This window comes from Acipenser ruthenus, chromosome 36 (assembly GCF_902713425.1).
Source record: "Acipenser ruthenus chromosome 36, fAciRut3.2 maternal haplotype, whole genome shotgun sequence".
Lineage (NCBI taxonomy): Eukaryota > Metazoa > Chordata > Actinopteri > Acipenseriformes > Acipenseridae > Acipenser > Acipenser ruthenus.
This window is the reverse complement of record NC_081224.1, coordinates 10,136,718-10,159,488: the sequence shown is the minus strand read 5'-3', so window position 1 is coordinate 10,159,488 and position 22,771 is coordinate 10,136,718. Positions and strand designations below refer to the sequence as shown.

At 45.1% G+C, this 22,771-nt stretch overlaps 1 protein-coding gene across 1 annotated transcript; it reads right to left on the bottom strand.

Moving 5' to 3' along the window:
- Positions 1–222: 222 nt before the first annotated feature.
- LOC131706658 (tetraspanin-1-like) lies at positions 223–22,612 on the bottom strand. Its single transcript, XM_059008186.1, has 8 exons — positions 22,504–22,612; positions 12,817–12,893; positions 8,202–8,408; positions 4,536–4,610; positions 3,937–4,044; positions 3,727–3,855; positions 2,819–2,911; positions 223–1,712 (listed from the first exon to the last, which is right to left on the bottom strand). The coding sequence occupies exons 2-8, from the start codon at positions 12,871–12,873 to the stop codon at positions 1,659–1,661; spliced, it is 723 nt and encodes a 240-aa protein (XP_058864169.1). The 5' UTR covers positions 12,874–12,893; positions 22,504–22,612; the 3' UTR covers positions 223–1,658.
- Positions 22,613–22,771: the final 159 nt, after the last annotated feature.

The window sequence follows — 22,771 nt, the reverse complement described above, 5'->3', positions numbered from 1 at the left end:
CCGACTTAATAATAATAATAATAATAATAATAATAATAATAATAATAATAATAATAATAATAATAATAATAATAATAATGTTCTGTTAATAAGAAATAGAAAACACCCTGTAACTCCTGTAAAACACACAAAGCCACAAAAATACAACAATAATTTACTTTATTTCAACAATTCAATAAACAAAACCTTTTTTAATTTTCACAAAGTTTCGTTACAGTGGATTTGATTTTATAAGCCTACATGGAGACACACATTAAAATATATATATATTATAATTTTTTAATACATCGTTGTTATAAAATGCACAAGGCTTCCAAAATGACAGGTTTCGTTCAATATGAAAACCTGTCATTTATTATACATGTCAACTTGTGTGTGTGTGTGTGTATAGTTTATTTGAAATTCTGATTCTAACTTTATTTTCATGTGTAATCTCATTGCAGATTTCTTTTTGAAACACGAGTTAACGATTTTAAGTGCTAGTGTTATCTAATGTTAACTGCTAAGCTGAATGTTGATTCAGCTCAGCGTTGACATGCTCGTTAGAAATGGGGACGAGAAGTGAACCTATTATCAGCTGATGTGACTGAGACCGAAGGGTCGAAATGATCGTTTACTGTTATGATGCACTTAATAAAGACTTATTTTTGCAATTACATTATTATTATTATTATTATTATTATTATTATTATTATGATTATTATTATTATTATTATTATTATTATTATTATTAATAAACACAAGCGCGTTGGTTGAGTGTGTGCTGAAGCGAATCAATTCCTCTACCTTATTTCAGCGTTATATGACAACACGAGGAGACTGCAATAGGATGTGTATTTGATATATAGATATATAGATATATACACATTGTATGGACTGTACTGGAACGATCCCATAAGCTTTGGCATGTGTTACAATAACGTTACCTTGTTAGGGGTCTATATTACCTTGAAAGAGCGCGTATCTTTGTATCCTATGTTGATATCTGTGCGTGTTTAACTGGCACTGAATTTGCTTTCTAATCGTTACTCGCTATGCTGTTCAGCTGCTTGGACTGAGAGTTCAGGAGCTGCTCTTCAGTTCTAACTGCACTGCCATAGACTTATAAAGACAAGGCTAGATCAGTCTCTGAAAGAAGATCCAGCGTCATCTAGTGGTCTGCCACTTGAGACTTCCTTTGGTTTCGCTGTGCACTAGACGGCTCTGGGAGGGCTGACCTAACCTGCGTTACAGGGGGGGCACGGCTGGCGATTGGATCTGCAGAGCAGCTCAAAACTAACCCCCTGGGATGCAAGCCTCACCAAGTGTACAGGACGGTAAAACCATGCATGTGATTTGAAGCTAACCATTGGATTGTTCATAATGCCTCCACACAGAGCATGCAGCTGCGCAGGCAAAGCTAATCGCTGTATGTTTGGCACCTCATAATCCAGCTAATACAAATCAAACAGCTAATAATAATACAGCATGCAGCTGCCTGTGATTAAAAACGGCAAAGACAGCTGGCTGTGGGTTTCAAAGACAAAAAGGGAAAGATACATAAATGGTTGACTATATTGGGACGCTTTTCTAAGGGGGTTTGGGGTCTGTGCTTCTCTGGGGTGTCCGTGGGAGGTTCGTGGTTGTCGTCTTGTTGTGCTGATCCAGTTTTCCCTGGGTTACTTTGAATCAATCTGACAGTACAGCACCATGGACACCACCATTGCAGCAATCTGAAATTAGAAGGGAAAAAAACACACAGTTATTTAACAGCATTCTGGGGTTTTATGTAGAAAGATATTACTAGCCATTCTCTTAGGGGGTGAGGGAGGGAGCAGTCCAGTCTCCGTGCCTCAAGCCTGCCCTGGACTGGAGGGAGCACCCTTTCTCTTAGGGGGGTGAGGGAGGGAGCAGTTCAGTCTCCGTGCCTCAAGCCTGCCCTGGACTGCAGGGAGCACCCTTTCTCTTAGGTGGTGAGGGAGGGAGCAGTTCAGTCTCCACGCCTCAAGTCTGCCCTGGACTGCAGGGAGCACCCTTTCTCTTAGGTGGTGAGGGAGGGAGCAGTTCAGTCTCCACGCCTCAAGCCTGCCCTGAACTGGACTGGAGGGAGCCCCCTTTCTCTTAGGGGGTGAGGGAGGGAGCAGTTCAGTCTCCGTGCCTCAAGCCTGCCCTGGACTGGAGGGAGCACCCTTTCTCTTAGGGGGTGAGGGAGGGAGCAGTTCAGTCTCTATCTACGCCTCAAGCTTGCTCAGTATGCACTTTATTATGAGTTTGCTCACATTGGGAGAAATCTGTTTGCAATTCTTTGTCAAATAAAGATCAGAATTGAGGTGCGGCTGGGCTGAAAATAACCTTTAAGTGTAAGAAACCCAGCTTGTCGCCTCGTCTTCCTATTGAATCTCTGTGGCGTGGCGTTCCCCTTGCGTGCGAATACCCAACACCTCCGCTAACGTGACAAAAACACACTAACCAACATGCCTCTCGGGTCACGATTATCGCGTTGGAATATATTGGGAAGGAGGTCAAAATGTCATAATTAAGCAATGTTTTTAATTCTCTCAAACTGGACGTTTTTTAAATCAAAGGCAGGCGCATGCTGTATTATTAGTTTGATTTTCATGAGCTGTTTCTGTCCTGTGGATTGTGAGGTGACAAACATACAGCACTTGATGTTACACGCTCTGTGTGGAGGCGTTATGAACAAGCCAGTGAAAAAGTCAGATAGAGACGGCTTCACGTTGAGATTAAGACGAGCTGTTCGGTACACAATGTCTAAACCTTTTTTATTTAGGGCCTTGTTTCGTTTTTTCTTGTTTGGTTGTTTTTTTTCGCTCCGTACCTCCAGACCACCTATCCCCAAGGCTACCGCTCCCAGGATCTTTGAGTTGTCCTTCAAGAAATTCAGGATCGCATTATAACACCCGGCGATTTGCTGGAAAAGAGATTTTAAAAACATTTTAGAACAAGGGGTGTCAATCATACCAAAGGGTAAAAATATCACCTTAAAAGAGTCAGTGCTACAAACAAGAATGACGCCATGACTACAGGAACAGTTAAAATCACTTATTTAGTCCAATTTATTTGATACAAATTTAGCTCCCCCCAAGTTCTTTAACCCTTTCAGTATCTTAGAGCTGTCGGAAATCACATTGGACCTCCTCTGAGGAAGTGTAGAAATATATGTAAAAAAAATCCTTTGAATGATATAATTTAGCATTCTTCAGCACAACAAAAATACGATTCAGGACTGAAAAGGTACAATTCCTTTGTGCTTAAAGGAAAGATAAATCCACACACTGTCCCTGCCCTGCACAAGCATTCGCTATACAGCTGTGGCCAGATGTTTTGCATCACCTAGAATGTTAGGACTGAGACAGACCATAATTTAGATCTTTTATTTAACATCGTGTAATCACTGTAACTCCAAAATGATATCGCAAAAGTCTACCGGAAGCCATAATAGCAGTACAGTATTTAGATTTTGAAATGTCACATTGTAAAATGTCCGTTTTTTCATTAAGTATATGAAAAACTACAAAGCAGTGTGTAATTCAATATGTTAACGTAGCATTATTCAGCAGGTTTCATTCGACTGTACGAAGCAGAATTCGTTCACTCTATAGGGGGATGCTAAACTTTTAGCCAGAGCTGTAGATCCAAGATAATGGTCTCTACATTGCAATAGACCCTTGTAATTTATACTGAAGATGTATCTATGAAAGATCAAGAAATATCAGTGGTGAGTACCGATGTCTTTGCCTCAGCCTCGGTACAGGGCTCTGTCTCCTTGCAGCACTGCGAGGGGTAGTGTTTGGTGTAGTTCTTAAAGGGAGAGTTGTCGAAGTCCGTGTAGTTATTGAATCCACAGCACTCCAGCTAAAAACAATAAAGAAACATTGGCATCAGAATTGATTTTCCTAACGTTGCGGCAGGCCAGCAGCCTCGGGCTCTTCTCACCTGCTCCATGGTCGTGTTCCACACGGTCGTAATGTCCGCTTGCTTCCCGAAGTCCTTTTCCAGACTGTCTTTCGCAACATTTCCAATCTGAGCGACAATTACATCAGCCTAGAAAAATCAATTCAAATCCATTAAAAAAAAATGTTAAAAGACATTTTTTTACTACCATTTTTGTGATTTAGAGCTGAGGAGTGACTGGGAGGGAGGGAGGGAAGCAGTGTGTCTCTAGTGGAGCTGAGGAGGGACTGGGAGGGAGGGAAGCAGTGTGGCTCTAGTGGAGCTGAGGAGGGACTGGGAGGGAGGGAAGCAGTGTGGCTCTAGTGGAGCTGAGGAGGGACTGGGAGGGAGGGAGGCAGTGTGGCTCTAGTGGAGCTGAGGAGGGACTGGGAGGGAGGGAAGCAGCGTGGCTCTAGTGGAGCTGAGGAGGGACTGGGAGGGAGGGAAGCAGCGTGGCTCTAGTGGAGCTGAGGAGGGACTGGGAGGGAGGGAAGCAGCGTGGCTCTAGTGGAGCTGAGGAGGGACTGGGAGGGAGGGAAGCAGTGTGGCTCTAGTGGTTAGAGCTGAGGGACTGAGAGGACACAATACAGGTTCCTTCTTACCAGAGAGGAGAAGACAAGAACCACCACAGCTCCAGCAACCTGTGCCACGAGGATCAACAGCACAATGATGAAGAACTGGGGAGAGAAAGCACACAGCTGTGTGACTGATGCAGGGGATTGGATTGAAGGTGCAGGTTAATGAAGCATAACAAAGGTTAATGAAGGTTAATGAAGGTCATGGAGCACACTGCCCTGAACACAGCTGCTAGGCATGCTGTTATCAGCAGAGAGAGGACTTGTCCTCAAGACAAGGAACCGAGTGGAGTGTGGGAACTCAGCGGACCTTGGTTTAGCTTCACACACACGTTTAGGTAAGATATACAAGACAGGCACTTACCTGAATCCTCTCCTGACCACAGACCACCTGCGTACCCGAGCTGTCTCCCAGAGAATCGGGTAACCGATCATGAACTGATTTCTATTTATAACTCAGTGCCACATTAGTTGTGTCTAAAGATAAACGTTTAAGCTGTATGGGTGTAACTTTTCAATATTGGAATCAATAAGTAGACACTGAGATCCACACTCCCCAGCATCGACACTGAGCTCCACACTCCCCAGCATCGACACTGAGATCCACACTCCCCAGCATCGACACTGAGATCCACACTCCCCAGCATCGACACTGAGATCCACACTCCCCAGCATCGACACTGAGATCCACACTCCCCAGCATCGACACTGAGATCCACACTCCCCAGCATCGACACTGAGATCCACACTCCCCAGCAGTGACACTGAGCTCCACACTCCCCAGCATCGACACTGAGATCCACACTCCCCAGCATCGACACTGAGATCCACACTCCCCAGCATCGACACTGAGATCCACACTCCCCAGCATCGACACTGAGATCCACACTCCCCAGCATCGACACTGAGATCCACACTCCCCAGCATCGACACTGAGATCCACACTCCCCAGCATCGACACTGAGATCCACACTCCCCAGCAGTGACACTGAGATCCACACTCCCCAGCATCGACACTGAGATCCACACTCCCCAGCATCGACACTGAGATCCACACTCCCCAGCATCGACACTGAGATCCACACTCCCCAGCATCGACACTGAGCTCCACACTCCCCAGCATCGACACTGAGCTCCACACTCCCCAGCATCGACACTGAGCTCCACACTCCCCAGCATCGACACTGAGATCCACACTCCCCAGCATCGACACTGAGATCCACACTCCCCAGCATCGACACTGAGATCCACACTCCCCAGCATCGACACTGAGCTCCACACTCCCCAGCATCGACACTGAGCTCCACACTCCCCAGCATCGACACTGAGATCCACACTCCCCAGCATCGACACTGAGATCCACACTCCCCAGCATCGACACTGAGATCCACACTCCCCAGCATCGACACTGAGATCCACACTCACCAGCATCGACACTGAGCTCCACACTCCCCAGCATCGACACTGAGATCCACACTCCTCAGCATCGACACTGAGATCCACACTCCCCAGCATCGACACTGAGCTCCACACTCCCCAGCATCGACACTGAGCTCCACACTCCCCAGCATCGACACTGAGATCCACACTCCCCAGCATCGACACTGAGATCCACACTCCCCAGCATCGACACTGAGATCCACACTCCCCAGCAGTGACACTGAGATCCACACTCCCCAGCATCGACACTGAGATCCACACTCCCCAGCATCGACACTGAGATCCACACTCCCCAGCATCGACACTGAGATCCACACTCCCCAGCATCGACACTGAGATCCACACTCCCCAACAGTGACACTGAGATCCACACTCCCCAGCATCGACACTGAGATCCACACTCCCCAGCATCGACACTGAGATCCACACTCCCCAGCATCGACACTGAGATCCACACTCCCCAGCATCGACACTGAGATCCACACTCCCCAGCATCGACACTGAGATCCACACTCCCCAGCATCGACACTGAGATCCACACTCACCAGCATCGACACTGAGCTCCACACTCCCCAGCATCGACACTGAGATCCACACTCCTCAGCATCGACACTGAGATCCACACTCCCCAGCATCGACACTGAGATCCACACTCCCCAGCATCGACACTGAGCTCCACACTCCCCAGCATCGACACTGAGATCCACACTCCCCAGCATCGACACCGAGATCCACACTCCCCAGCATCGACACTGAGATCCACACTCCCCAGCATCGACACCGAGATCCACACTCCCCAGCATCGACACCGAGCTCCACACTCCCCAGCATCGACACTGAGATCCACACTCCCCAGCAGTGACACTGAGATCCACACTCCCCAGCATCGACACTGAGATCCACACTCCCCAGCAGTGACACTGAGATCCACACTCCCCAGCATCGACACTGAGATCCACACTCCCCAGCATCGACACTGAGATCCACACTCCCCAACAGTGACACTGAGCTCCACACTCCCCAGCATCGACACTGAGATCCACACTCCCCAGCATCGACACTGAGATCCACACTCCCCAGCATCGACACTGAGATCCACACTCCCCAGCATCGACACTGAGCTCCACACTCCCCAGCAGTGACACTGAGATCCACACTCCCCAGCAGTGACACTGAGATCCACACTCCCCAGCATCGACACTGAGCTCCACACTCCCCAGCATCGACACTGAGATCCACACTCCCCAGCATCGACACTGAGATCCACACTCCCCAGCAGTGACACTGAGATCCACACTCCCCAGCATCGACACTGAGATCCACACTCCCCAGCATCGACACTGAGCTCCACACTCCCCAGCATCGACACTGAGATCCACACTCCCCAGCATCGACACTGAGCTCCACACTCCCCAGCATCGACACTGAGATCCACACTCCCCAGCAGTGACACTGAGATCCACACTCCCCAGCATCGACACTGAGATCCACACTCCCCAGCATCGACACTGAGATCCACACTCCCCAGCATCGACACTGAGCTCCACACTCCCCAGCAGTGACACTGAGATCCACACTCCCCAGCATCGACACTGAGATCCACACTCCCCAGCAGTGACACTGAGATCCACACTCCCCAGCATCGACACTGAGATCCACACTCCCCAGCATCGACACTGAGCTCCACACTCCCCAGCATCGACACTGAGCTCCACACTCCCCAGCATCGACACTGAGCTCCACACTCCCCAGCATCGACACTGAGCTCCACACTCCCCAGCATCGACACTGAGATCCACACTCCCCAGCATCGACACTGAGATCCACACTCCCCAGCATCGACACTGAGATCCACACTCCCCAGCATCGACACTGAGATCCACACTCCCCAGCATCGACACTGAGCTCCACACTCCCCAGCATCGACACTGAGCTCCACACTCCCCAGCATCGACACTGAGATCCACACTCCCCAGCATCGACACTGAGATCCACACTCCCCAGCATCGACACTGAGCTCCACACTCCCCAGCATCGACACTGAGATCCACACTCCCCAGCATCGACACTGAGATCCACACTCCCCAGCAGTGACACTGAGATCCACACTCCCCAGCATCGACACTGAGCTCCACACTCCCCAGCATCGACACTGAGATCCACACTCCCCAGCATCGACACTGAGATCCACACTCCCCAGCATCGACACTGAGATCCACACTCCCCAGCAGTGACACTGAGATCCACACTCACCAGCAGCAGCATGCACTTGCTCTCCTTTATGGCCCCACAGCAGCCCAGGAAGCCCATGACGAGAAGCACGAGCCCCACGGCAATGCACAGGTAGCCCACATTCACCACCTGGCTCAGGTCCGGACTGACCGTGTCCAGGAGTTTAGTAAACGAGGCTCCGTCCACTTTCACCCAGATCCCCACTCCGAGAACTCCAGCTCCAGCGAGCTGAGGAAGAGACACAAGACTTTAGACAGTGTAGGGGAAGCTGCTTTTAAAAGGTAACCTGTATCCAGGCCTGGGAGTTAAATATAGATTTCTGTATGGCTGAATTGTTTAATGGCTAATCTTTATTTACTGTGTGTGTATGTGTATAGCTGAAGTTTCTCAACATCGCGAGCTATTTGATTATATAAATAAGAATTTCAAGGACGTTGGTTATGGGTCTATTGAATGATCTAAAACAAATACTAACCGATTACACCCTGCATGAACTCAGTTACTTGACACCCTGTATCATTTCTCAGATACAAACGTCAAGCAATTAACCAGTTGCCAGCTGACTGATTATTGTTCATACAATTGCGAAGAATGTGATCCTTTTTTTCCTTAATAATAGCAGCTCCTGTACGATGTATAACTACAGATACAGAACCACAGTCCAGTCTTGTTAAGTGTGGTGCTGGATATAGAACAGCTGTTTCTTTGTAGTAAAAGGCTTTCACATTGTATCCCAAAATACCACATTTTACATACATATCCTTAGTTAAATAAAAGGCAAATATTTGTGATATGGGTGTCCTGGGCTGTATTGTAGACACACTGTAACGATGTATTACAGCAATGACTTGTGTATACTGTAATGCGCTAATGCATTTTACTTTGTGTAAACGTCTACATTTCAAAAACAAGATTGTATTTGTAAATAAGTAACCCCCTTACTTTTCCTTAACCCAAACTGTAACTAATTACATTAACTTATAAAATTGCAGTTACACATCGTTACTCTCAGGCCCAGTTTACATTTTACAAGAGATATATATATATATTTTTTTTTGGTTCGGTCGGGCTGCAGTTTGAAATATTCTTTAAAAATCCAGTCAGGAGGGGGCGGTGTCGTGGATTCAGATCGGAGCATTGCACTGGCTGTTCCTGCTCAATTCTCAGGTCCAATCAGAATTCAAGTGCGGTACCGTTAGACTTGTGGCTGAACTAAACTAGTTTCAGAACACTGCTGGGATCGCATGTCACGTGACCCACCTCGTTTGCATATGTGGCTCAGGTTTGACGTCAAGTCAAATCAGGATCCTGAGTAAGCAGCGGCGTGATAGAATGCTAATATAGGTTTTTACTTCGCATTTACAGTGCAATTACATTCGCTTGCTGTTACCTTTATACAAGGAATAAAACCAGTCAATTATTACAAAAAGTGGCTTGAAAATTAACTTTGCGGCTTCTCGCTTGTGCACTTTGGTACTAGGGTTAGAAAAAAATAAAATAAAAACAGCCTTCTAAGCAGAAACGGATCATGACGCGTTTGACGGTTCAGTGTGGGTTCAGACGGGGGTGGGTCACAATGGTGAGTTTGGTGATCTTAAATGGGCAGAGACTAAGCCCTGCTCTCTGAGAAAGCAGAACGGCCAGCAGTGTGGAGTAGTGGTCAGGGCTCTGGACTCTTGACTGGAGGGTTGTGGGTTCAATCCCAGGTGGGGGACACTGCTGCTGTACCCTTGAGCAAGGTACTTTACGTAGATTGCTCCAGTAAAAACCCAACTGTATAAATGGGTAATTGTATGTAAAAAAATAATGTGATATCTTGTAACAATTGTAAGTTGCCCTGGATAAGGGTGTCTGCTAAGAAATAAATAATAATAATGAACCCATCTCCAAGGAGTGGGGAAGGGCTTGAAATGCCTGTCATTCTCTCACACTCGTGTCCTTTGGTTTCCAGTCCTTGTTTCTGTTTTTCAACACATCAATGAAACTCATTTTTTAAAAAGTTTAAGCTCCACACCCTCAAGCCTAGCTACAGAAGACCATTTCAACTCACTTTAATTCAGGATCCCAGTAGTTCTCTGGGTCAACGTGAAACTTAAAGAGTTAGTACTGGGGCTCCGAAAAACACGGGTTACCCGTCCCCACGTGTTGCTACAACTGTTTAAATAACACAGCTGTCATTTTTCTTTACCTTGTTAACATCCTGACAGCTTTATACACTTAGAGCTATTTTCAAAATGGCTGCTCTAGTGTACTGGTAGTGTAAGGATTATATAGCCACGCTGTCAAACAAGAAGCAGCGATAAACACAAATTGCTCTTCCTGCAGTGATTTAGAGGACAGATCCCAAACCCCCAGTGCACTAGAGCGGACAGTTTGAAAAGAGCTTTGAAACAGACTTTAAAGTTAGAAGTGTGAAAAGCTGTCGGGATGTTAACAATGAAAAGAAAAATGGCAGGTACGTTATTGGAGGAGGAGGAGGAGGAGGAGGAGGAAGAGGAAGTTGGATCATTTGCATGTCAGCTGCCAGCATTAACCACACGTTGGCGTGCGCTCGTTGTGACAATAGTCTGTGTTGTTTTTGTGTTGCCGACCCCACCTGGTTTACTGGAAAAGCAAAACAAGCATTGTGTTCGTGTCAGCAGAGGTCTGTGCTGCAATTCTGACCGTTTGCAAATATATAGACTCTGACATCGCTGGCATCTTCCCCATCTGATGAACAACAATACTGGAATCAACGTGAGAGACTCATAAGAACATAAGAAAGTTTACAAACGAGAGGAGGCCCCATTCAGCCCATCTTGCTCGTTTGGTTGTTAGTAGCTTATTGATCCCAGAATCTCATCAAGCAGCTTCTTGAAGGATCCCAGGGTGTCAGCTTCAACAACATTACTGGGGAGTTGGTTCGAGACCCTCACAATTCTCTGTGTAAAAAAGTGCCTCCTATTTTCTGTTCTGAATGCCCCTTTATCTAATCTCCATTTGTGACCCCTTGTCCTTGTTTCTTTTTTCAGGTCAAAAAAGTCCCCTGGGTCGACATTGTCTATACCTTTTAGGATTTTGAATGTTTGAATCAGATCGCCGCATAGTCTTCTTTGTTCAAGACTGAATAGATTCAATTCTTTTAGCCTGTCTGCATACGACATGCCTTTTAAACCCGGGATAATTCCGGTTGCTCTCGTTTGATTACTAGTCTTGCCTTCTATACCTGTGCAAGAGAGCCTCTAATGAATTTAAAACAGCAACATTACACTGTCTCGTTAGCAGCTCAATGAACTCAACTAGCCCATGGTAATGTCAGCAGTGAAGCTCACCCTGGCGCAGAAGGTCCTATCTTTCATTAGCCACACTGATGATGCAAAAAGCCCTTGTGGGGAACTAACTAGAAGCATCTTCGAATGGTCTTTAGTAGCGAACATACTGCGATGAACCAGCCTGGGGTCCATTTTTCAATTCCAATTCCATTTATAATCAATTCCAGCACATCACTGATCAGAATTGTAATGGGGAGCATTCTATTACAATGAGCTTCTCTTCCATCGAAGTCACTGTTTGTTAGTCCATTCAATGGGCTTCCAATGAAAGCAGCTGAACAATTATCTCTAAAACATCCACTCAGATTCCTTCAAAAGAAACTGAAAACCAGGAATGTTGTTTTTAAAAAGTTTCAAGGACTAGACAAGGAACAGGAAGCAAATAAGGAAAGGTACGTGGGCGAGAGAATTCGTTCATTTTTTTTTTTGTTCCTGTGTTATTTACATTTCGTATGTTCATTCGAATCCAATGACTGAATGACTGGGAAAATCAAATAACATCGCGCTGATAAGGAAATGCAGTTCTAAGAATAGTTAGATCACGTTACATGGAAAGATGGCTCCATTGACATTGAATGGGGTGGCGGTTTTCTTTTTTCACTAAAGGAAATTAAATATCACAAGGAAAAGTTAATAATGAAGGGACAGGGAACGGTATACTGAAGGAAATAAAATATCCAGGAAAACATCCAGGAAGAGGAGACTTAAAGGCCATTTGATCTTGGGACAGCCCCCTTGAGTCACATATTAATGCTATCATGTGCTGTTCTCTTTCAGGTGATAAACCTCCGACTAACCTTTTAAGCGTTTCCTGCTTGATAATACTGTTTACAAATAACACCGAAACTGCTGGCTCTTGGCACTTTTATGACATTCTGGCTTATACTCTTTGTTGAGCTGGCTTTCTTCCCAGGGGCTTGTGTACTGTTGTCCCCTATAAAAACCATTTCTCTCAGATAACTTTACCTAACTAAACAAGGCAGTAAAACTGACCCATATTGTGCTTAGCTACACAGTTCTCAAAATGTGCGCTTGTGTTCATTTTATTATAGGGTTTTAATTTGATTTGCCTTGCAGGAAGTCTGTAGCTGCTTCACGTCCTGCCAGGGTCATGTTACTGGCTGCAGAGCATGTCAGTCAATAAGGGAAGCAGCTGGTTGGTTAAGCCGTTGAAGGGGTGGGGATTTCTTCAACCAGGTGTAGAAACAGACTCCATGTTTTAAGATACTAATACACATTTGTTGTAACATTCTGTCAAAACTGCACTTTGTTAAAAGATCATTAAACCTTCAAACCAGTCAGCAAGGGACTTTGCAAGGACTTACAAATATGACGCCGTTAAATACGAACATCATCGTTTTTAGGAAACCAAAGCAGCCCATCTTGTTTCACGACGTCTTTCCTACAGAAAAAAAAGAAGAGAAATCAGTCTTGTGCAGGGGTGGAAAGAAGACTCCTACTGCATAGCAGCTGCACCCACTCCAGGTTTTACTACAGGCTTGATTAGGTGACAAGCTCAGGTGCGCTCATAGTAAAACCAGGAGTGGATCAAACTGCTATGCGAGTCTTATTTCCATTCCTGTGATAGAGATCTTGAACTTTGACAGTTCTTTATATTAAAAGGGATGCAAATAAGAGTCCTATTGCACAGCAGTTTCACCCATTCCAGGTTTTACCACAAGCTTGATTAGCCCCCGGTGTATAGGTAACAAGCGATTTCCATCCCTGTGGTATCACAAATTCTCAAAGACAGTTACACAAGATTGAAATGCTTTCTACAGCACTGCTAAAAGAAACTTTGACCAGTGTTTGACTAGAAGTCTCTCTCAAGGTCTAGAAGTAAGAGCCAGGAGCATCTTGTGGGTAAAGTCTCCTTGTGTTTTTGTTGTCAATGTGCTGCGCTGAAACTGCGCAGTTATCTTAACTAATGTGTTCTTCTTTAAAGCACCCCCATGGCTTCCCTAGAGCTCTCAAACATGTCTTCTCTCCAGGTTCAGCCGGTACACCAGAGTGTCACCGCCAACCTGTCCCCCCTGCAACACTCCGACGTATTTCTAATTCCGCTAGGGGCAGAGTGTTGCAGGTGGGGGACAGGTTAGCGGCGACACTCTGGTGTACCAGGCTGTGAAGACAAACAGAAAATGCTAAATAAAAAGGGAAGCTCAACAACAATACTTTAGATAACTGCGATATTGCAAACCTGAACCAAATTAACATGGGCTTTGAAAACACAGCAGCAAGACTGCAGATATGAGGAACATGGCCCTGTTGATTTCCTTCTGGTTTTATGAGGGAGTGTTTGCCTTGTCATTGCCTAGCTGTCTGCTTCGATTTTCAAACCTTTTAGTGTTCCTTATTGCTATTACCTGTACTCTCGGACTCTGAACTCTTAAGTAAAACTCTGTTAATCTCCAACTCCCTCTCAGCTCTGTTTAATGATTGTGAAACGAGACCCTGTTAATGGAACCAAATATTATTATCACCGCACTGAAATGACCCAGCCAGGATGTAATGGGAGTCAAGAAGGACTCGCACCTGATAATATCACTGTGGTTAATATCACTCACAATGAACAGGCGACTGATTTTCACAATTAATATCGCTTTGGGAAATCCAAGCCTAGGGAACACAGCTGGTAACGTGGTTTCAGTGCCACTGCGAGGCACACCAGGGGAGACTTGGAGTTTGGTACAGCAGCTTCAGACTAGGTCTCCTGGAAGCAGCTTTCAAGCTACTGTAACTGAAAAAAAAGTGGCCTTGTTTTCCCTCAGCTTAAAAAAAATACATTTTTACGTTTAAGTGAGTCTGTACTGTATTTGAATGTTCTTTTTTTTAAAAAAAAAAGGACGGTAGCAAAACACTCGATAAGAATGCAGTGCGCTCAGTATTTTGAAAGCTTTATTAAGGATTTAAATATGTGGAGCACGTACAGTTTAATAGGCTGTATATTGAAAATAAATGCGATTAATGAGAACATGGTGTACCCAATGCAACGCCTAATATTAATAATACTGCTTTCTGAGTTCCACAGCAAAGCAGACGTCTCTGCTGTATCAACACAACATTTCAAAGTGTATTTCGCCAGGGTATGTGTGAACTGCTAAAGTCAAATGACTATTTTTTGCCTCGCCTTTTTGAAGCGATATAAAAAGAGTTCAACTTTATATGTAGTAAAAGTAAAACTAAATGAGAAAAAAATATATAACACTCAGGGGAAACTTACAGGCCAGATAGCCGGTTATGATTTTATGATTGATAAACTTGTAATGGTGTACATTTATCTGTATTGAGGTGCTGTGACTAGGTGTTTGGGAGCAAATTATTTTTTAAAATACTAATTTCAAAACAAACGCAAGCTTCTCACCGGCACCGGTAAAAACAGCGCTTTTGTTTATTCAACACCCGCGTCGTGTTGCCTGGCAACGCTGCGTGTGATGTCATCAGGGGGATTCCTCACGCCCCTCGGCGCCCAATCAAAACAGCACTCTGCTTAGCATCTCGTGCCTGGTTTAAGCTATTAATTCATCACCCGGTCCTTGGATGAAGCGCACGTGTATTTATACAACGCCTGCGAGAATACATTTTCATGGATAAACTGTGTTATTGGAGCTGATGTTGGGCCCGTCGCAGCAAAACGAATAAACTAATAAGTAACATTTATGAACCATGGCAAAATTCTTATTTAAAAATCAAAACCTACTGCACTGGATCCAATTGACATTTTATCCAAAACGTTGTGAACTTTGGTAATACATCAGTTTACATACATTTTAAAATTAACTTTTGTAAAATATATATTCATAATAAATAGTCACTAGAACAGCACAGAGTTTTACTACCCATTCCCCCACACTGAGACCTGCATGAACCTGCGTGCAGAGGGAGGGAGGGCAGTCACTGGAACAGCACAGTGCTTTATACCCATTCTCCACACTGAGACCTGAATGAACCTGCGTGCAGAGGGAGGGGAGGGTAGTCACTGGAACAGCACAGTGCTGTACTACCCATTCCTCACACTGAGACCTGAATGAACCTGCGTGCAGAGGGAGGGGAGGGCAGTCACTGGAACAGCACAGTGCTGTACTACCCATTCCCCACACTGAGACCTGAATGAACCTGCGTGCAGAGGGAGGGGAGGGCAGTCACTGGAACAGCACAGTGCTGTACTACCCATCCCCCACACTGAGACCTGAATGAACCTGCGTGCAGAGGGAGGGGAGGGCAGTCACTGGAATAGCACAGTGCTTTACTACCCATTCCCCACACTGAGACCTGAATGAACCTGCGTGCAGAGGGAGGGGAGGGCAGTCACTGGAACAGCACAGTGCTTTACTACCCATTCCCCACACTGAGACCTGAATGAACCTGCGTGCAGAGGGAGGGGAGGGCAGTCACTGGAACAGCACAGTGCTTTATACCCATTCCCCCACACTGAGACCTGCATGAACCTGCGTGCAGAGGGAGGGGAGGGCAGTCACTGGAACAGCACAGTGCTTTACTACCCATCCCCCGCACTGAGACCTGAATGAACCTGCGTGCAGAGGGAGGGAGTGCAGTCACTGGAACAGCACAGTGCTGTACTACCCATTCCCCACACTGAGACCTGAATGAACCTGCGTGCAGAGGGAGGGGAGGGCAGTCACTGGAACAGCACAGTGCTGTACTACCCATCCCCCACACTGAGACCTGAATGAACCTGCGTGCAGAGGGAGGGGAGGGCAGTCACTGGAATAGCACAGTGCTTTACTACCCATTCCCCACACTGAGACCTGAATGAACCTGCGTGCAGAGGGAGGGGAGGGCAGTCACTGGAACAGCACAGTGCTTTACTACCCATTCCCCACACTGAGACCTGAATGAACCTGCGTGCAGAGGGAGGGGAGGGCAGTCACTGGAACAGCACAGTGCTTTATACCCATTCCCCCACACTGAGACCTGCATGAACCTGCGTGCAGAGGGAGGGGAGGGCAGTCACTGGAACAGCACAGTGCTTTACTACCCATTCCCCACACTGAGACCTGAATGAACCTGCGTGCAGAGGGAGGGGAGGGCAGTCACTGGAACAGCACAGTGCTGTACTACCCATTCCCCACACCGAGACCTGAATGAACCTGCATGCAGAGGGAGGGGAGGGCAGTCACTGGAACAGCACAGTGCTTTACTACCCATTCCCCACACTGAGACCTGAATGAACCTGCATGCAGAGGGAGGGAGTGCAGTCACTGGAACAGCACAGTGCTGTACTACCCATTCCCCACACCGAGACCTGAATGAACCTGCGTGCAGAGGGAGGGGAGGGCAGTCACTGGAACAGCACAGTGCTGTACTACCCATTCCCCACACCGAGACCTGAATGAACCTGCGTGCAGAGGGAGGGGAGGGCAGTCACTGGAACAGCACAGTGCTGTACTACCCATTCCCCACACCGAGACCTGAATGAACCTGCGTGCAGAGGGAGGGGAGGGCAGTCACTGGAACAGCACAGTGCTGTACTACCCATTCCTCACACTGACCTGAGTGAACCTGCGTGCAGAGGGAGGGGAGGGCAGTCACTGGAACAGCACAGTGTTAATGGACAACGGGATTCGTTGCCGTGGAAACCACAACAGGTAGCGGTGCATTGCGCATTGCGCGCTATCACTCTGTCACAGCACTGTTTGACCACAGCTTGGTTTTAATGCCTTTATGGCCGCATACCTGTTCATTTCCATCCGATGATGTGACAGAATTACGACTGTCAAGTTCAGACATGTACCTGCTTCAGTTTAGTTTACAACGAAGAAACGTTTCGCAATTCAAGTTTAAACTAAACACACGTCATCGCCGATACTGTTAACAGAGCCTCTCTGTATTATCACGTCATTGGAATATCACGTCATTGGAATATCACGACTATCGGAATAGCACAGGAAGCGCCTGGTGAGATCGCTTCTCATTAACGCTGTAAAACACGCACTCGCTGAATGTGAAATGCGAATGCTAAATACCACCGCGCTTACCAAGGCGTTTAGCTGAAACTCTTCCGTCACGTTGATTTTGCACCGATTTTGACGTTTTATCTTATTTACAGAATCAAATGCTGCATGTGAAAAACGAATTTCTGTACCACAGTAAAATATAAAAAATGACTTTTAATAATTATAATACTAGAAAGGGGCTCAATACCAGGAGGTCCCCGGTTCAAATCCCAGCTCAGCCAGCGACTCCCTGTGTGTGACCCTGAGCAAGTCACTGAACCTCCTTGTGCTCCGTCCTTCGGATGAGACGCAAAACAAACGAGGTCCTACTGGAAGTGACTCTGCAGCAGCAGTTGTGATGCAGAGTTCACCCCCTCTGTTAGTCACTTTGGATAAAAGCCTCAATAACTAAATAATAATAATAATAATAATAATAATAATAATAATAATAATAATAATAATAATAATAATAATCTGTATATTGCATTTTTTTAAATTAACGAACACAACTGGAATCAAATTCAGTGTTTTTGTAAAACTCTCCTTTTGCAAGTTCTCATAAACTGTTTGAGATTTCACATCGTCAACGCTACCTTTCAATTTGACCCGTGATCAAATATAGCTGACATATGAAGGTTAAATAACGTTTCAGTTTTCAGATTGTAAATAACGCTTTGAGATACTGGTCTCATATTCCGTCTTGTTTATCTAGGCCATGGTTATCCTATAAGGAAAAAAAAAAAAAAAAAAATCTTTATCCCTCCCAGGGATGGAAATAAGACTCCTGTTGCATAGCGGACTGATCCAATCCTGGTTTTACTAGGAGTCTAATAAGACACACCTGAGCTTGCTACCAATAACACTGTGGCTAATCAAGTGTGTAGTAATACCAGGACTGGGGAAGCTGCTATGCAACAGGAGTCTTATTTCCACCCCTGTCCCCTCTCTATGTTAAGTCTCAGGGGAGTCTTGGTTTGTTAACCAATGCACAGTTGTTGGGTTCAAAGAAAACCAGAGGGGACTATAAAACACGCAGACCAACACGAAGGGAAGGCCCATCCAGAGACAAAACAGCCAATAAGGAAACAGATTTAAAAACCTTCTCCTGGTTTCAAGAGTGCAAGTTTAACAGATCACAGAGCGTGACACAAACAGGCTCGTCACTGTCCCACACTCTTCGTTCTCTCTCTCTCGCTCTTTTCCTCGTCCCCTTTTGGGTTTAGGCACGTGCGCTCCAGTCCTAGATGAATCAGTTACCAGCGCTTGCCAGGTTCCTAACTTTAGCGAGACTGAAGGGGGGTGGTGGGAGGCAGACCTCAATGTAGAGGACTCCGAGTCCAGGAGCTGCTCATCAGTTTGAGTTGCTGTAGACAAACGCAGTGAAGACCAGGTCAGCAAAAGTGTCTGTCCATAGGAGGCTGTGTGGTCCAGTGGTTAAAGAAACGGGCTTGTAACCAGGAGGTCCCCGGTTCAAACCCCACTTCAGCCACTGACTCTCTGTGTGACCCTGAGCAAGTCACTTAACCTCCTGGTGCTCCGTCTTTCGGGTGAGACGTAGTTGTAAGTGACTCTGCAGCTGATGCATAGTTCACACACCCTAGTCTCTGTAAGTCGCCTTGGATAAAGGCGTCTGCTAAATAAACAAATAATAATAATAATGTCCAGCTCTCTGTATCACGTCTAACACACAGCTGTGGCCGAACATTTAGCATCACCGAGAACTTTAGGATTAAGACGGAATTTCAAAATAAAAACTCCGTGAACATAATTTAGATCTTTTATTTAACACCATGTTATCCAAGAAACTACAAAATGATATTGCAAAAAAAAGTCTACCGGAAGCCAGAACAGCAGTACAGTAATTTTGTTCGATTTCGAAATCATTAAAAGTCTATGGAAAACTACAAAGCGGTGTGTAATTCACTATGTTAAGGTAACATTATTCAGCAGGTTTCATTCGACTGTACCAAGCAGAATGAGTTTGCTCTTTAGGGCGATGCAAAACTTTTATTCACCAGCGTTAACAGAAGCCTGCCCCCCTCCATCCATGTGAAGCACACTAGCTGTTTTCTATATGATAGGTGTTACAGGGGGACAGGTTAATGCAGGGGTGCTTCCACTGGTCTTTGCTCCATCCCTGTTTAATTCAGTCCTTTAAGCACCGACTCATTTCAGTGGACTGCCGACAAGCCACAGCGTTTGGTCTGCTTGTCCTTTAGTTACCATAGACACCAATTTGGGTTTCGTGTTTTGAAAGCTCTTATAATCTGTGAAAGCTGTGTGTCATTGTGCATGCGTGTGTCTCTTTGTATTTTATGAAGTGAGAAGTCAGATTTGCCTCAGATATAAACACACAATAGACCATTATAAAATAATAGACCTTGCAACTTCCTGGTAACAGGTGTGGTTCAGCAAGACAGCAAGCTCTCAGATATACAGATACTTGTAACTGAAGTTTGGAGTTTAAATCATTGATAAATATTGAACCGGTACTAATAACTTCAAGGAATTACATGGATTTATTAGATATGGACAGATATTGCCACTTTTTAGTTTATTACTGTTTAGCCGAGTTGTTAAATATTGTTCATTTTGAGTTCATATTTAGTTAATGCACATTTGCCTGTTTATAAATTAATAAAAATTGCAGATTACAAATACTTAGGAATTTGGCTGGTTAGTTGTGACAGAGACAGCATGATTCTTGGTGATAAATCTCCCTCCCGACCTGTGAGGGCGCTGTGTAAAGGGAACAGAGTACCCCGGTCTGGATGGCCAGACAATTCATTCCCAGGGTTAGGCGGAAGTCAGCCATCTAGAAAGGGGGCGGAGCTTGGTACACTAAATCATCGACCCGGAAGGAAAACGACGTGCAGCCTCGGATTGGAGGAGCAGTTGCGCTCGTTAACCAAGGGGTCATGGTTGACGGTACAAAAGGGGACGTAGCGAAGCGATCTGTTCCTTTGTGTGGTCAAAGCTGAACCGGAAGGAGAATGTGTATTATAATCATGACTGTTTGTTTTGTCGTGTCTAAGGAACCAGTTTGTTTGTTGTTATTAGACGGCTGAACAATCTGGAGATCTCGTCAAAGGCCAGCACTTACCCAGACTGCACTGCACCTTGTTCACGAATAACTGTACTTGCACCACGAGCCCTATATCACACACTGTGGCCTTGTGACTGTGTTACGTGTGGGTGTTTAAGATCGGGACGATTATTTTGGGACCAACCCATGGATTAAAACAGAACACCACATGCTGCTGCATTGCCTGTTCTCACTGTTATTTACTGTCTTTGTGTCATCAGACAAATTGGAATACAAATCAAATACTCCTGGATTATCGGTGTCTGCCTGCTTATTGCTCACCGCTGCACACCTGCACACTGTTAGCCACTTTGGCACAATAGTGCATTGGTGTTTAAAAAGGAATTTAAAAAGGAACAGCAGGCACTGACCCCCCCCCCACCCCCCCTGTTTGTAATGTTCATGTTTTATAATCTTTTTTTTTTCCTTTGTCTCCCATATGAATGCACTTCTTTGGTATTTTTTCAATAGACATGTTATCACAGCAAGCACACCAATTTAAAAACTTCTCCAGTGATACAGAAAGGTATAGGGTTATATGTGCAGTGCAATCACATCTTTACTCCACTGTATGGCTGCCTGGTTTACAAAAGCAGTGTTTAAAACCCTTTCACACAGAGCAACCTCGTACAGGGACAGATATATAGATATATATGGGGACATATGGAAGACGCATTTGCATGAAAAAACAGAAAGCATTTTCAATGGAAAATAGATTCATTATGTGTCCAAAACTACTTTTTGTTTTTACAAAATATTTAATGCATGAAAGTGCCAGCCCCTTCCATTAGCAGTATCTTAAGAGATAAGCTCTCCGTCATATTTTCCTTTTGGTCACAGGAGCTGTTCATGTAGACTGTGATGTAGACACAGATTAGAATATCCTTGTGCTGATTTTTATACCAGTTTAATTTTTCAGTTGTTTTATTAATGGTACTGTTGTATCAGATACATTGTTTGAAAGGAGGAGGCTGTGTGGTCCAGTGGTTAAAGAAAAGGGCTTGTAACCAGGAGGTCCCCGGTTCAAATCCGAGCTCAGCCACTGACTCATTGTGTGACCCTGAGCAAGTCACTTAACCTCCTTGTGCTCCGTCTTTCGGGTGAGACGTAATTGTAAGTGACTCTGCAGCTGATGCGTAGTTCACACACCCTAGTCTCTGTAAGTCGCCTTGGATAAAGGCGTCTGCTAAATAGACTAATAATAATGAAACCCTGTTTAGCAAAAGACAGGTACAAGCACTGTCAATGTCATTTTAATATTGAAATCTCCACTTCAGTCACTGCGTGTCTAATTGTACCATGTGCAGTGTCCTATCTATCTATTTTATAATGTAGATATGCTTATTTTGTTTTATCAGGCTGACTTCTCAAACTCCACAGAGTTCACGCAGACCGTTTTCAAATTTCTAAAAACGTAAAAACTTTAAAAATCAGGACTGTTGCTTCCATTTTCAATATTTCATTCTCAACTACATAGCACTCAACAGTGCTGAGCTTAGACATGCAAAACTTGATAAATTCAATGACAAACCTTTCAAACAAAGTCTGATTCAATGCTTTAAATATCATGCAGGTCTCAGTAAAGCGTTATATATAAAAAAAATACAAATTGATTATCACGGAATTATAAAACTGTAATTAAACAAAATAATGAAATTCAGAAACATAAACTAAAATAAACAGAAAGCAGATTTTAAATTCTTCATCCAGAACCAATCAACACTTAATCTGCGCTGAATTTAGAAATGCTGAATAAATTGAATGGCAAACGTGTGGGATTCGATTCAGGGAGTTTCTTTCAGTGTTTCTGAATCCTTGTTTCTTCCTGTGCTCCGTGCATCCTGATATTGATGCGCCTAACCCTTTGTATATTGAACAGGACCGTCAGGTTTCAGCAGCACTGGACCGAGCTCCAGGATGAGCTGCTCTTTAAAAGGTATTAAAAGCATTTCAAACCAGTTTGAGCTTACCTGAGTGCAGGTGAGAATCAAGCAAAGGGTTTAGATTGTGAAGGGCTGGGAGATGTTCAGAACTCTCTCTCTCTCTCTCTCTGTATTTGTTCTCTCTGTGGAAAGGTGTGGTTTTACCAACCCCAGTAGTGCAGTCGCTGTGGCTGATCATTAACAGACTCTGGTGAGATGCAAATCCAGGGAGATTAAGGGAGGGGTTTAGAATGAAATGCGAGGAGGAGAGGGATAATAATGTCAATTATAATGACTGTGGAAGCTGTTTCACTTT

Bases quoted from the DNA above. Each gene is read 5' to 3' on its own strand.
- LOC131706658 (XM_059008186.1), bottom strand. From the start codon at position 12,873: ATGGGCTGCTTTGGTTTCCTAAAAACGATGATGTTCGTATTTAACGGC. The intron at 8,409-12,816 runs GTAAGTCCTTGC...TCTCTTCCTCAG, and splicing joins TATTTAACGGCGTCATATTT to CTCGCTGGAGCTGGAGTTCT. The intron at 4,045-4,535 runs GTAAGAAGGAAC...TGATTTTTCTAG, and splicing joins TTCTTGTCTTCTCCTCTCTG to GCTGATGTAATTGTCGCTCA.